Below are 16,438 nucleotides of genomic sequence, written 5' to 3'. Positions count from 1 at the left end.
TTAGTAGGTTTGCTTTGACCACAGAGGTTCTGCTCCTTCTCGTGTTCTACCTTGCTCAGAGTGTGTCTCTATGTTCTGCCTTTTATCCGTGTGGCGACCGCTAATGGGTATCAGATGTATGTAATTAAAGTCAAGTGCCCGACTTTGCCTGACCCAATTAGCGGGACATGTCCAATGAGATATGTAAGGGTTGGCCTCTTTACCCTCTTCCTCAGCCCAGTGTTTGTGCAGAAAAAGCTGGGCGGGTTGGATGTTGGAGGATCCTGTGAAAAAGGATGGGGTATGGGTACAGAAAAGGGGAGGAATAACGCATCTCACCATCGGTTGCCTCACCCCCACTTCCGAAGACCCCTCACCCAGGTGATCCTGGCACTCTGGTCCACCCCCAGGGTCTGGATCCAAAGGCGATGGCCATGTCCTGGCCACCTGAGAGAGATCAATCCCCGGAGACTAGCAGGTGAGACACCCTTGGGTTTCTCACAGTTATAAAATGCGAGCCGATAATAGGGTCCGATTGTCAAGGAGGACACAGAACGTGGCATCTCAATGTGAGGTGAGGGGGACCTGTGAAGACCAGACTCCGGGAGGACAGCTGAGTGAGAAGCTAGACCCGGGTGGCAGCAGTGAGAGCCCTCCAAGGGCCTGGAGACTGCAGGGACTGACCCAAGCAAACTGGTCAAGAGAGCGAGCAGCAGAAAGGGTGCTCAAAAGAGGACAGAGTTCCGCCTCTGGCCTCGATTCTGAGGTGGATTGAGGTGGCCCTTGGAAGGAAGGTGCAGGCAGCGGAAGCAGACACCAAAGGAGACGCCAGTGCCAGAGCTGCCGTCAGCCCAGAAAGTTCCTCATGTTAGTTGAGAGAGACCCACGGGCCACAGCACATATTGGAGAGAGCCTCTGAGAGGTGACGCAATGAGGCCGGACAGCAGGACAGGAGCGCTGGGTGAGGCCCTCAACACATATTGGGAGGAAGCCATGGGAAGGAGGTGGCCTGCTGACAGCTGGAGGGACCAGGTGGATCCTAATAGCAGCTGGAGATCAGGAAACAGAGGCCCAGATAGCAGCAAGGGTCCCACGCCAAGATGGGTCTATACAGTGAAGCCATCACGCAGACGTAGGAGCACACACGGCTTTACTTGAGTGGGTGAAGAAGGTTGAGCGGAGCACTCCTAAAAGAGCGAGCAGTCACGAAAGATGCAGTGAGTGGCGGGAAAGGGAGTTTAGTTGCTCTCCACATTCACTAGTAAAGTCTTAGATTTGGGCCTGGAAAGGATGGTGGAGCGTAGCCAGATCTCAGGACAGTCAGCTGGACGAGGTGGAAGGCATGCATCCAACGTGGTGGCATGCTGTAATCACAAAGCCCACCCCAGACCAGCAGGAAGAAGTGAAGGGCATGCACAGAAGGTGGCCAACGCCAGCTGGATCACGCAGAGGTTACTGGATCTTTGATGTGTACTTTACACCGGGGGGGGGGGACACACAGGAGACTAAATCATTGGTGGGTTTACAGGCCTACAGCGATACAGAAGTGAATTGAAGATGGTGAGTGAGGAGAAAGACTTGCCACCCTTACCAGGTCTGGGTACGAGATCCAGATCCCATCATTGAAGGAGGATATCAGAAACATCCTAAAGGAAATTAAGGCGCTTAGAGGGGACATCCAGGCCTCAATTTCGGACCTGAGAGGAAGGGTAGGGGCTTGAGGATAAACTTGAAGGGATAGAGAATAACCACCTCAATGCTGATCTATTCGAAATTAAATATGAAGGGAGGATGAAGGAAGTGGAATCCTGAGAGGAGGAGCTCGCACTTAAGCAGGATGACACAGAGAACGCTGGAATAACTTAAGGGTGTTCGGTCTAAAAGAACAGAAAGGGGAGACACCTGGGACGTTCAGCGGAAGGTGAAGGCGATTGTAAACTCTCTGTTTATCGTGGACGGTAGGAAAGGGGTGGACATCAAAAGGGTGCACCGTGGTGGGATGGCAAGAGGTGTAGGGCCACCACCAGCAACCAGACAAGTAAAAACAATCCTCTGAGGAAAATGGGTATGTGCACCTCATGCAAGGATAACATTTTATTTCTCAAACAGAAAGAAAAAGACATGTCAGTAGGGGCATTTAAACCAGACTGCCACATAGCGCACTGGTTAGTTCAAAGCAAAGCAACACATTATAAAGGACATTGTCATCACTTATGATGCACACAGTATATAATATTCATTCCCCTACACTCGTTGGCCATCCCCTATTTAAATACCACCAGCTCCTTATTGGATGCCGAATGATTGGTTGTAGTTTCTTTGTGCCAGTCCTCTTCTATGTGGTCTTCGGCCTTGGCACCTTAGACTCTAGAAACGTAATTGTTGTCCCATTTGCGAATGATTCCATCCCCACGAACACCTCACTGGTAATAAGACATTGGGCCTCATTACGAGGTTGGAGGTAACCATGGCGCTATTAGCGCCATGGCTGCCTCCAAATCCTTACCGACTCCGCCCTGGTGAATGGAGCTATTACCGCCCCATTCCAAGGTTGGCGGGGGCAGTAATTCCCCATCACCAGGGCCCTTCCCCATTCCCATTTGAACCCCCATAGGGCTCAATGGGAATGGGGAAGGCGCTAATAACGGTACCGCAAATTGCGGTACCGTTATTAGCTCCAAAGTCCCTTTGCGGGTCCCGTCCTTAACGCCTGGTAAAACCAGGCGTTAAGGGAGGACCCGCAAAGGGAACTCGTAGTAGGGCGGTAAGGGATTACCGGCACCCTTACCGGTGCCGGTAATCCCTTACCGCCCACCTCGTAACGAGGCCCATTATCTCAGTGGATACTCTCAAGGTCAAATTGGCCATCTGAGATGCAGGCGCTTATTTGGATCCCAGACATGCAGGCGCCGCCCAACATGCCTAGCCGGCACCAAAGTATATTTGTTGGCATCACCCTGCGCACCTTGTTGTACAAATCACAAGACATTCAGCTCTGTGCTAACCCCTTGGCAGCTGCCCCCTCCCTGGGCCTTCACCTGGGCCTCTCTGGGACCCCACTTATCAGTCAATACGGAGGGATTTAGGAGTTCTGCTGGTGGGCATCTGGCAGTTCAAATAGATGACCATTATCTTGGGGCGGCGCTAGTGCCCTAAATCGGCATTGGGCTATTTTGGCAGCTCGGGATCTCTGCCCTGGCTCCCAGGAGATTGTCCTTCAGGGATGGGCCTAGCCCTGCGCTAGGCTATTAGAATTCCTTTCTGATTGCACAGTCCTGCAACATGAGACAATGGAGGGTATATCTATCCGGCTCGAAGGCATTCTACCCAATATCTGGGCTGGGGATGGGAAATTGTATTTGTGCTGGGTGCCAGAATGCGCTATTATACTGTTACCGTGGCCTGGGCCTACCTAAAATGGCAGAGCTTCACCAGTTTCTGCAGCGGGACGAGGCTGGCTATAATATTGTTCATTCATATCACTTAATGCTATATTCCCTAACCCCACAGTTACACCCCCGTCCTTGGACCTTTTTGGGGAACTTACCCCACTGCATCTTTACCCTGCACCCTTCCCATATGTCACTCATTGCTCCCCCTGCAGCCGGGCTTCTTCGTGATCTTAATATATTTTCCTCAACCTGAATTGGTTTGGGGGCAGGAGAGTTGGACATGCATCCCAACAGAGGAAAAGGCCAGATATCGGTGGTGATGAAGTTTCTCAGGTATGGTGATAAAACCGATTTGTTGGAGAAGGCAAAAAGACAGTTTGAAGGGCGACACAATACAGATATACCAGAATATCTCCAGCCTTACACTGTTCGACTGCAGAGACTGTCGCCCCTTGACATCCTGGCTTAACAAGAGGGGGATTCGCTACAGGTGGACCTTTTCATTTGTGCTGGTGCTTGAGGTCAAGGAGGTGGACTATAGAGTGACTATGGTGTCCGAAGCGCAACAGGTGCTACAGCATCTTTCCAATGTAGAAAAGGATGGAGGACGGCAGTCGAAAAAGAGAGCGTGGTGCCTGCAGTCCGTGACCAAGAGAAGGGGCTCAAGCCACACAAGAGTGTATCAAGAGTCAGAAAATTCCAGAGACTAAACACTCCATCATCAGTGAAGTGATACTGGTTCCCTGGAGGCTTTAACACAGAAGGTCAGGAGGCATGGGGATTTGCGAAAGAGTATGGGGTCTAGGTTTGAGCATGTTACGGTGCAAGACACTTATAAAGGTAGGACGGGGTAGGAGCAAGTTACCTTTGGTGGCTCATTTTCGGATAGGCGTCTCTAAAATGGGTTTGGTTATTTCTTGGGATGTGGGGGTGGAAGACAGTGGGGGGGTGGGAGGGGTACAAATATAGGGGAGATAGTTGGAGGTGAAGAGGGGTTGTCCGTGTTATGGCCATAGTAGCAGATCTCAAAGGAGGGGGACAGATCACCTGCCGATAGGAACACTAAATGTCAAGGGCAAAAACTCACCCACTAACCGCTCCTTGATTGCTAGGGAATTCAGGTGGTTGGACTAGATATTCTCATGGTACAGGAGATGGAGATGATAGGGTTGGCGGGAACGGAACGTCTCATACTGAATAGACGGATTGGTCCGGCATTCTGGGCGACGGGTGAGATAAAGAAATGAGGAGCAGGCATCCTGTTACATAAAAGATAGAAGATGGGAGACCCTATTCTGTGTGGAAGGAGGCCAATGGAAAAGAATTGATGGTGACGGGCACCATAAGTGGGGTATTGATCACAGTAGCGACTGTATACTGTCCCAACCAAGGCCAGGTGGGAAACCCTGACCAGAATAATCTAAGAAAGCAGGGGACTACTGATATTGGGTGTAGAGCTCAATATGTGGGCCGACTCCTTCTTAGACAGGGGTACCCCAGGAGAGCAAGAGAGTCAAGGCTGGGTGCAGGGGTGTGCAGGTCTTAGAGAATGTCTGGAATCCTAGGGTCGGTCAGCTGTATGAAGGGTAACCAGTGATTACATTGCAGTAAAAAAATAGAGACAATAAATGAAGGGGTACAAATAACGCAATACACAAATAAAGAGGGTAAAAAACAGTGGCAGAATGAACAAATAACAAAATGTAGGCAATTATATATTAATGCAGGTTTGAGTTTAAGTGGGGGGGGGGGTAAGTCCAATTCGACTTCAGTTAAAATAGTATAAAGGGAAGGATGAAAAAGAGGAATGACAGTTATAAGCGGTCCAAGTGTTACAGGGAGTGTCCCCTCATAAATAATATTAGCAAGGAAAAGAGGGAAAGCACATACTTTACTTTCTATAGTATGGCAGGCACATACTATAGAAACAGTCTTCATGTACATAATATGCGCAATGTAAAAGGTATGATGATATTTATTTAAAAGTTATTAAGGTTGCTTTATAAATGTGTTTGGATGTTTTGGGAGCGATAAAAATCACATAACCATATGGAGCTAGCGCCATCCCAGTGAAAAGGGATACACGTTCTTTATCCCACCCCATGGTACTTACACATGTATCGACTACCTGTGCTTGTATAAGGAGTCGCTGGAGAGTGTGGTCTTTTGCGAATTGATCCCCATTAGTTGGTCGGAACATGACTTGATATATATGGATTTCTCTTTATACCGGCATCGCTTCAGACGTGTAATGACACCTTGTGGAAGGATGAGGTATTCCGGGTAGAGTTGAGTAGGGCAATCAGAGTATTTGCAGATGACTGATACCAGGGAAGTGGACTATTGCAGAGTTTGGGAAGCATTAAAAGCAACTTCAAGCGGACTACTCATCAGGGAAGGAGTGGAAAACCAAATGGAACTGGGTCTATTGGAGAACAAACTCCAGGGTGACATCAGCACACTTGAAGAGAGTATACAGGCTGGGGAACAGGTGGACAGACAACTGATACTGGAGGCTAAGGAGAAGAGGCAGGACCTGAAGGCGCTTGAGATGGGAAAAGTGGTGCGAGTTACAATATTTTCGGCAGAAATATTATGAGAAAGGGGACAAGGCAAACACGCTACTGCCAGCGAGACAGAGGGGACAGAGAGTGGACTGATGGGTGAACACTGGTTTTAGATGCAAATGATATGTACGTCCCCGGAAGACATAGTTGAAAACCTTGCTAAGTTTTATGAGGGACTTCATGGTGCAGAGGGAAATCTGAGTGGAAAGGAATTGAGCAGATACCTAGAAGGGGTGTCCCTACCCAAGTTGAGTTTGGAGTAGGCAGCTGGGATGGATGTCCCGTTTACTCACGAGCAAGTTCTTACTGATATCCAGAGAATGCAAACAGGTAGAACTTTGGGAGAAGATGGTTAAAGGGTGGGATTTTATAAAGCATTTGCGGGACTACTGATCCCCCCACTTGGTAATTTCAGCCTGTCATGTTAAATCAATGGTGTTTCATATGTGTGCTGTGATTTTTATTTTTGTGATGTGCAAGTGTGAATTATTGATGCCTTTCACCAATTTTTAAGATATCAGACTTTAGTTTCCTGATGCATACGGTTGGAACTGTTGATTCATTGACATCTGGGGATTACTGCATTTCAGATAGCCGCCTCACCAGTGTTTTGATTCTCAGAAATATGCTTTGCTTCATGATTTGCTAAGATTAACTCAGGATAGGTACCCTTGGCTACAGTTCCACTACATTAAATCTGTATATCTACTTTAGGGCATTGAGGTAATGTACTTATCCAAAAGATGTGGCTATTATGGTGCAGAGGAAGGAAGAATGGTTCAGAGGCAGGAGGATTATTTCAGAGAAGGAAGGAATGGTCCAGGGAAAGGTGTCCAGGTTCACAGAAACTGTAATACTGTATCAAAAAAGGGCCCATTGGTTGGGAGAGCTAACGTGATGTAGTGCTTACCAACTAAAGCCTCCTATATCCCCAAACTATGGCCTTGGCTCCCACCTCAACCATTCCCCCTTTCCATTTTCTTCCCAGGCTCCATTCTCGCCTCCTTACTCCCTCACCGGCTCCCTCCCACCTTGCTCACTTCGGAGCCTGGGTTAGACACGCACGGACACATGCTTTGTGTCCCTTGAACAGACTCCCTTGTCCCTAGTGACACATGCTACCTCTTAGCACTAGTAGTACACACTGTCACCTGAGTCATGCCTGATGCTTAGCATAGCTCTCCTGCAGCACCCATGAATAGACTACTGCTCTCAAATACCTCTGCTGAAGGAGGCTTGCATCGTACTTCCAGGTTGGAGCATAGGTGGGTATTGAACATAATATTTTTCCATTTCTGTGCATAATCAAAACAAACTAGTACTTTGGGAGAGCTGAAACCTCCAGGATTCTAGAGACAACAAAGATTCTAAAAATGGCACCTTCACCAGCTGAGCTATATAACTTTATTGAATTACAAAAGGATGACAGAAAATCTATATTAAACTGAATGAAAACTGAAGTACTCACCCACATTAATAGCCCAGCCTCTCTCCATGGCAAGTTTTCCAGCCTAAATAAAACAGAAAACTTCTTATGCAGGAGTATTTAATTGACTTTTAATAATAGTGCATGCAAATAATTAATAGGTCTTCAATCCTGTTTTGACAGCCTCTTTTCACTATGCAGATTACACTTGGAACAACTTGCTTAAATATAACCACTAAGCAAATGTGCAGAACAATTCATGCAGTAATCATAAATTGGATTATTAAATTCTGTTGTACAATTTGCTTAAGGTTTTCCTAATGGCACTCTTTTGAAAGCATCTGTTTAATATTATTAATTTGTTGGCTGTAGTTGCACTTTAATCATCTAATCATCAAAATACTGATGGTGATTAGTTCACATGGATACACAGAGGCATACCATACTTTGAGTCGAAGTCCACAGTGCAGCAATGGCCTCGATAGCTGACCATAACACAGCGGTTTAAACAGGATGTGGCATGAGGGTCAACATCCATATTCACTCTTCCAGGGCCCAAACTGTTGTTCTGGACAAAGCTTAGCTGTGTTCAGAACAGTTGCCGACAGCTCACTTTGGTTCATATTTGCTTCGTTTGATGTCTAAACAAATTTTTAATAACAGCAAACCACATGCCTGGGGTAAGCTATGATTTCAGCCATGTGACTAGTGTGGGGTGTTTCTAGATCTTCAGTAAAACAACCCATTGGCCAGTTCTTCTCATTGTCCCAAGCCAGCTTGAAAATAATCGAGCCATTTTGTCTTTCAGGTTTACATCATATTACATAAAGGTAATTGCAGGGCTTTATTTATAAATTATGCAAGGAAAGAAAATAACTAACTAATAATGCTACGGCTTACAGAACAAGATTTGAGTGCTCTTTCTCAGCATATGTTCATGAATAAGGACGCAAATGAAGTGGTTGGCTAAGAAAAGTGGACAGTGGCTTGTCTGCGTTACTAGCTTTAGATTGTTCATACTTTACAGTTACTTCCCATGTAGTTTTACTGCTATGCAGCAGAATAGAAAACATTTACCCTTGTATGTATGTGTGTTGGGTATTTATGTAATGCACAAGTAGCAATGGACTGTTCTACTGAAAATGGGGTAATATAGAGTGAACGAAGGGGAATGCCGCGGGAGGGGCTGCCAATTAATGGGGCAGGTTCACATGTATGTATATCTCCAAAGATCCTTGTGGAACCTGCCTGCATATGTTTGAATTTTGACAGTCCTTTCAGCCTTTCATCCACATTCAGTCAATAAAATTAGTACTATTTATCTCGGTAATATTATTGGTTATTTACAATGAAAAGAAGATACTTTGTCCTGGCTGTGAGACCGGCAAAAGAAAACCTGCCAATTAAAGAAAAAATAGTCTATGGGGATACCTGCCCTAGACTCACTTGTATTTTGGGCAGGTCCATGTTTTTATGAAAATATGCATACAACATTGCACCTAAAGTCTATCCATCCCTTCAACTACCACCTACCACCTCCTGGCTAAAAAAAAGTCAATAAGATTCAGCCAAGAGATAATTGAAAAGGTGGGGATGAAATAAGCCAGCAGACCACCATGGGACTTTTTTTTTTCCAAAGACACCTAGGCAATTTAGGAAATACAATGAGGTACATAAACAGTTACAATGTGTCTTCCTGTGCAATGTGGGACATCAAGATGGAATGTGGACTGTATACAGCATAGTTTTAGAATGTTTTGATTCCAGTTATTACAGTTGGTGATCAGGGTTAGGGTGTATGTGCTGGGGGGTTAAATAAACACACAGTTTATCCTCGGGTGTATTGGCCATCCTTACACTGACGACGAGGATCTGGCTCAGCAGACCTCAACCATCGCCCCCTTCGCTACTAGTTCGCTATAAAAGGCAGCAGAACACTACTTTACAGAAGCAGCCAGAGGCCCCATCAATCCAGTTCTAGTTGGTGGCAGAGTTTGGAGGACTGCACTGCTAGGGTAAGCAGGACATTTAATGGATAGTTCATGACTGTACTTCTAGTATAGAGGCCTAGAATTTGCACTTTGCCGTTTTTTTTCTCCAAATTCTGATTTTGTAATGCTTGCTTCAATAATTCACAGGCAAAACTAAATAATAAAGCTGAACTGCTTTGAAAACCAGAAGCAAACACCTTTAAACTGCCTTCACCCTGAGACTGTAAACTGCTCATTGGCCTAAAATCTGACACTTTGCCAACTGTTCCAAATTCTAATTATTTGTTAACATTTTTAGGCTGCAATATCCCATTGTATACCCATTTTTGCAACATACTTTTAATCTTAGCTGTGATTACAATACTAAGGGATACCATGATGCATTTTTGTTAGGTAAGCCTTACAACCACATCTGTTCTGGTGGCACACTGCATGATACACTGTGTGATATGAGTTTTAGCAAAGTGCATAAAGATAGCGTGTGCTGCCCTCTTGATTCTTTGGCAAGGATAAGGGAATCCATCAAAGCACAGAGGAAGGAAGAAATGAATCCCTGCAGGGAGATTTAAAATGCTTCATCTGTAATTTTATTAATTTTATACCAGGGTCTAAATGGCTTTTAGGTTGTTATACGTTAATGGGTCATGGAAGCCATGGACCTTTGGCAGTTTTAACCCTTTCCATCTAATGGGTCATTCAAGGGTTGGTCTTTATAACATCACACTGTTCCAATGGCTCACCAGTCCGCAGAGCATCACAATTGTGAGTATACATGTACATTTCACTGTGCCACAATGGCTACACAAACACACACACACACACACAACTCCCTCCTCCCCCGCACCCCAGATTGGCTGTAGGCAGTGCTGCAGATAGGTGTTTGGAGGTGGGGGGCAGGGGGGATTTTACTCCCTATTTTTAGAATTACACAATAAATCCAATTTCAGTCCATAACAATCAGACCTCCACGTAAACTGTGCATACAATTACAGCGTTGCTCAAAAAGAGAGAAAATATGTGTATATCAAAGTTATCTGCCTTCATATAATTTATTACACTTGTGGAAACATTTCCCCCACACAATAACTTGTAGATGTGTGCTGCTCAGCTGCATGTTCAGGATACTCGGACACTGGAACTCCACTGCTGATAACCAGGTAGTTACATCGGGTAGTCATAAATCAAGTCCCCTCACTTTACCAACATCACTCCCCTGACTCTTGCTACTACTGTTGCTGCCTACCTTTCTGACAGCCAAATAATGTGTTTGCCATCTCTCTCCTTTCCTTTGCTACTCCGATTCCCATTTTCAAATTCTGATGCACTGCCTTTTACCATTAAGTGTGACGATGCCACCTAACTGTTGGGATCACTCTCTGCCACTTTGCCTTCCCCTTCTCTAAATCTATCCTAGGTCTTGCGGTCTTGGTTGCTATAACTCCTCTTTCTCGCTCATATTATTACTCTGGCTCTGTCTCATTTTCTCTGTGGTGGTCGGTAATCCTTTTGATTTTCTTTCTTCCACTGCCTCTTATGTTATCAGCTGCCTTTCCCCAGTCTTGATGTTTCTATGTCCATCCCTCCCGCCTGCTGTCAATCTGTGTTTCCTTATTGTAATGTCTCTTGATTTGTCTTTTGCTTTGGTTCTATCCCTCATTCCTATTGCTCGTGTCCATTTATCGCTCTTTCTCCTATTATTTACCTCTGCTTCCCTATGCACGTTTTTGTTGCTCTACCTCGTTGTTCTAATTCCTGTTTTGGCATGTGTATCTGTTTTTCCTTATGCCTGTGCTCTTCCCTTTGTTGCCCACTATTGTTTAGTTTGAGTTTCTCTTCCTCTTCTTTTCACCTTTTGACATAGAAAGAATATTCAAAAGCCAAAAACACATTTTGCATCTATAAATCTAGTTCAGCTTCAAAATTGGGTGATCCTTTTAAACGTTTGCAATCCTGCTTTTGGACTATATTCTAGCAATTATAGAATTAGAGCTGTGTTTCAGCAGATGAAACACTTGTTTCAATGCAGATGCTTTACCATCACTGTATGCCATTACAAGTATAGCAGTCCTGTGTATGAACATTTAACAGTCATTTTGATAAGTTGAAAGCATAGTCAGCTCTTCTGCAACTGAAATCTGTTATTTGCAACATAAATCTAGTTGACTGGGGTCTGGCTGGCCCACCTAATTTTTAACATGGAATTATTAGAAGAAATTCAAAATTCGAAGATCAAGGTAAGTATTTTAGATTTAGGGTGCACAGAAGAAATACATGACTCTGGCATAGGAAATCACTATAGATTATGTGAGAATTAAGTGTACAAAATCTAGGACACTACCGTCTCATGGACACCTTTTGGACTGTGGATAGCCTCAGTCAAGAACGTATAGAATTAATACATACAATTTATTATTCCATCTAAATTAAGTGGAAATGGTCAGCTTATTTCAAACTAATGATGATACTAAACTAAGTCAGTTTATTAATTTAGTACACTAATCAAGTCATCAATACAAAACAATTATATACATACACAATTTCAAAAACAGTTTGAATATAAGGAAAAGAAAAGGATGAGCTCTACGCATTTTGGGACTTGAGTTCCTTCATCAGGAGCTAAATTCGCTGACTTGCTTGTTTTCACATTTTTTCAGTTCAGTGTAGTTCAATTATGTGAAAAATATATAGAGATGTCAGAATGTATTGCATGCTTGCATGATTTATCATTTTAGGCTAAGTTATTATGGTATCATACTTCACCTATTGCTATTGACGTCTAAGGTCTTGATGGCTTTCCCCTCAAATGGGCGACTGTGTGATGTCTCTCGGTGGTCCTAATAATGACAAATATGATCATGCTAATGAAATTTCTCTTTACTCTGTATGTAGCAACTCTTTTTGAACAAAATGAAATGTGGCCTCTTTCTCTGTCTCAACTGCTGCCATTGCGGCCAAACCACCAGAAAAATTAAATAAAGAATATCTGAGCATAAATCAAACATCAGAACACATAACTACAAATAACCAGTATTCAGACATTTTGAATCAAACAAACACAAAATAGCACAACTCAGATTTGTAATTCTAGAGCCCTACACAAAACGCCCAAGAGGAGGCAACCTGCCGGAATTAATCTCACAAAGAGAAATGCTCTGGATCCACAAATTGGACTCATTGGAACCATTAGGAATAAACACAGAATTCTCCTTGGCACCATTCTTGTAAAAAGTTAGTACCTAAATGCTAGACGCTCTTCACTTCCTTTGTACAACTGATCTCGCATCTCCTCAAATAGGTCCCATCATACATTCAGTCAGTCATGATGTTCCAATCATTTAGAGGTATATTACTAAAAGTGCTCCAACCCACATGGCAGAATGACATTAATATCAATGTATGCAGGGGACTTGAACATTACCATTGGTGATAGTATTTTAGAACATCATTTACTATCACAACCTAGTTGTGGATATATTGCATATACTGTGCAAGAGTGAGAAACCACCCCTATAGTCCGCAGCACTTACACACTAGTGTACCTTAAACAGTCTACCACAGACTATGTAAAAAAAGACAGAAATGTAGGCATTATCAGACAGAACACCATCATAGTGATTTAAAGAATGGAGCAATGCCCTCTCCAGTAATACAGATTGCTAATAGATACTGCAACACTATTTGATCATGTGATGTGAAAAAGAGACCAATCAGACACTATGTTACTTGGGAACAAATGTAGCTTCATAAGAAATGCTGTATATGTTGTATTATTGTTAGGCATGAACTGAACATATGCAACCTTCCTTTATAATCTTGTTATAGAAATAAGTCAATATTTACATACATTGAAAAACGCGAAAAATATGTAACATATGATGACGCTGTAATCCTGAGAATCAGAAGAAGGAAGCACTGAAATGTACAATAACCATAATATACTGAATCTAACGATTCGTCTTATCAAATATTGTAACCTAGAGCTCTGACCATATTATGTTAAAAATGCGGTGTACACATCAGTCAAAAGTTGTTAAATCCCCTATGAATTGAAAACTTCTGCATTTAACTGTGAAATCATTCATCTGATTCTTGTGGAGAACCACAAGTCCCAGGGGCCCCTTGCGTGACATTCACAACAACAACACATACACAGCATGTATTTAAATAGAACTGAGTGCCAGAGACACATGTTGATCCTGCTTGAGCATGCACCCAGACAGGTTGCTCCTGCTCTAGCATGCACCTGTACTGGTAGCAAACTAATCACACATTGAAAGTAACATCCCGACTCATACCTTTTATAACCTGTTTAGACAGACGTTAGACTCAGTGAGGTCCACACAAGATAGTGAATGACTTGAAATCACTCTGGCACATCAAAACAGAAGTGAGGAACGCACGGCATAAAGACATCCTTAACCACAGACCAGAGCAGTGGCACTTAACCATTGAAGTGTGAGTACTCTAGAGATTATCATCGTATTATTACCACTTTCTAACAAATTGAAAACAACACTGGATAGTGACATTATACTATTTTATTCAGGTTCCTCAACCACTGAAATAACCACACAAACATGGCGTCCACCCCAAGTCTTTGCATATTATGGACATATAGACATTAGGTAAGTTCACCAATGTCCAAACTCTTCTCAACCTGAGAACGAGCTACATACAGAGTATAGAGAAATTCCATTAGCGGGATCATATTTCTCATTTTTAGGGCCATCTAGAGACACCACTTTCTCACTGATAGCCTGCCCTAAGGGAAAACAGACTAACACCTGAGCTGTGTACCGGACAGGTCATCAGAACGTGAACTAATAAATGCGAATCGAATTGGTCCTGCGACGGCCACGCAAAATCCCACACACAATCTAAAGTCTTCGATGTTGATACAGTAAAGAAAGTTTGTAGCAACGTGGATAAAGTTGGTCCGAACACCGCAGAGGGAGATCAATTGAAAGCCTTGTGTTACAGTGGGTCTGAGCCCGGCAGGGTGATCAATTGAAAGCCTTGTGTTACAGTGGGTCTGAGCCCGTCAGGGTGAAGTGAAAATCACCGGAGAAGGTTATGTGGTAAAGTGAGTCTTAGCCCGGTGGGGGGGACCCGGGTCGATTCGAAAATAACCCAAGAAGTTGTACATGAGAATCCAGAGGAGAAAGAAACTTTGTTTGTCGTATCAGGCCCTTTGAAGTAAAAGACTTTGAATGGGAAAGAAGGCCCTAATACTGAGATTTTAACTGCATCTTCGTGCTAGAGAAGCCGGAGACTGTGCTAAGCTAGAGTGTGCCGCCTTGTCCAGTGCTGAAAAGGTGAATAGCCTGACATATCATTTCTTGAACACTTATTTTGCATAACATTGTTTCTCCACACTATTTGTATTTGGAAGGATTGGTAAAAGTGCATTCTGAATTCCAAGATGGGCGCCAGTCAATAAGGACGTGAAGTCCTTCACTCCCCTCCAGGGAAAAATATCAGCAAGCCGTGCATCCGTGATTTAGGTGCAAGCTGGTCAAGTGGGGACATTCAGGAGCTGGCAAAACTTAGGGTAGACCCCTGTTGAAGTTGCCAAGGCTTCCATCCCTTCAGAGAAGGAGCAGTCCGTGCGATAGCGGGGACACGCCCAAGTGTAAGAGGGATGCCCACCAGGGGTGGTGAATACTGCAGTGGATGAGAAGTTGATGGTGAGGCATGCGAACAGGGTGATATTTAGCTCCTTGACTGATTGGAGGTAAAGGTGCACACCGCCAAAGATTCCAGCGTGGGATAAGGTGGACAGTGTGGGTGCAACCTCTCAAGTGGTGAGGATGAAAAATGAGGATGGAGCCTTCCTCCGACGGAGGGCAACGGACAAACTGAAATATATATGCCCGGTGGCTTGGAGGCAGAACAATGGTCAGAGGAGGAGGAGCCAAAGCCTAGTGGCCTGGGACTCGGACGGGGATAATAATGTTCGGATAAGGAGAGGACATTAGGTACATCGGCCGATGGGGAGCTCCATCAGTGTAAGGTGAAAACAGGAGGGCAAGGATTCCAGCAACTGGAAAGGGGAGGGGAGGGGAGGAGGCTTGCGACGGTGCCTACCCTCCCAATAGCAGTTGCGAGGAAGTTATCACTGGCTAAAGGTGAAAGGTGGCAAGGTGATAGACACAAACGCAGTGACGCAGTGTCATATGGTGAGATAGACTTGCCAAGGTTGATAAAGCGTAACCTGCAGCTGGAATCAGCCGGGAGACTAAGCGTCTGGGAAGAGCAGATAACAGTGGGCCTCATGTGGATTGAGAAGGCCGGTGAGGAAAGTACCAGATATAGCTCAAACTTATCAGAAGTGACTCTGAATTTACAGACTTGTCTCAGATTGGCGCGTCTCACATGTACAGATTAGTGGGTCGGGTTTGAGGGGTGAGACAAGAAATAAAAGGTTTGGTAACAAAGTGAAGGAGAACGGGGGAAGAAGATGGAGTAGAGGCTCAAACAATTATTGGCACGAAAGATTGGTGTTGGATATCAACAGCTGATTAGTCACTCTGATGAAAGAGACCCCCTTATTCAGAACATAAAGGGGAGTTACAATGTAAGAGGACTACAAAAGCCAGATATAACCCGATTTAAATATGAAGCACTGCCTCCTAAATTGTGGGTGGAAATGATGGAAAGAACATGTTGGGTTGGTGTAAAGGAAATATAGAGTGATGCAAATGCAGAAAAGATAGCCCAGAGTTCAGATAACACAGCAAGCCCAGCAGAATCGGAGGGTGGCTGAAGAGACAGACAATTACATAATAAAACGAGAGTGTGGGGACAATCGAATCCTAATGCCAAAACCTAAAGATAAGGGCACCCAGGCTAGAAGGAGGCAACCTCGCGTTGAACAGGTCAGCTCGAGCGGTGCTGGAAACACAGCAGAGATACATGAACAGGAAATAATAAGAAAGACTCAGGGGAAGGAAAAAGGGATATCCCGGAAATTGGTGAAATGACATTCAGCAAGGAGGACCTCAAAGAATGCTTAAGTGAAATGGAAGGAAGACTTACAGATAATTTTCACAACAATTCACTTCACTACGAGAAGAGTTGAGA

General features: G+C 44.3%; 1 protein-coding gene across 3 annotated transcripts in view; it reads right to left on the bottom strand.

Annotated features, from left to right (window-relative positions):
- The window catches only part of HDAC11 (histone deacetylase 11), an 810,750-nt gene that overhangs the window by 499,258 nt on the left and 295,054 nt on the right, over positions 1-16,438 (bottom strand). For all 3 annotated transcript variants that reach the window (XM_069643979.1, XM_069643981.1, XM_069643980.1), the window contains one exon: positions 7,407-7,449. In XM_069643979.1, coding sequence (XP_069500080.1) covers positions 7,407-7,449 — 43 coding nt within the window. The remainder of the gene's footprint in view (positions 1-7,406; positions 7,450-16,438) is intronic.

This window comes from Ambystoma mexicanum, chromosome 2p (assembly GCF_040938575.1).
Source record: "Ambystoma mexicanum isolate Mex_15411 chromosome 2p, UKY_AmexF1_1, whole genome shotgun sequence".
NCBI classification, from domain to species: Eukaryota; Metazoa; Chordata; class Amphibia; order Caudata; family Ambystomatidae; genus Ambystoma; species Ambystoma mexicanum.
Note: the sequence above shows the minus strand (reverse complement) of the source record. Positions and strands in the feature narration are given on the sequence as shown.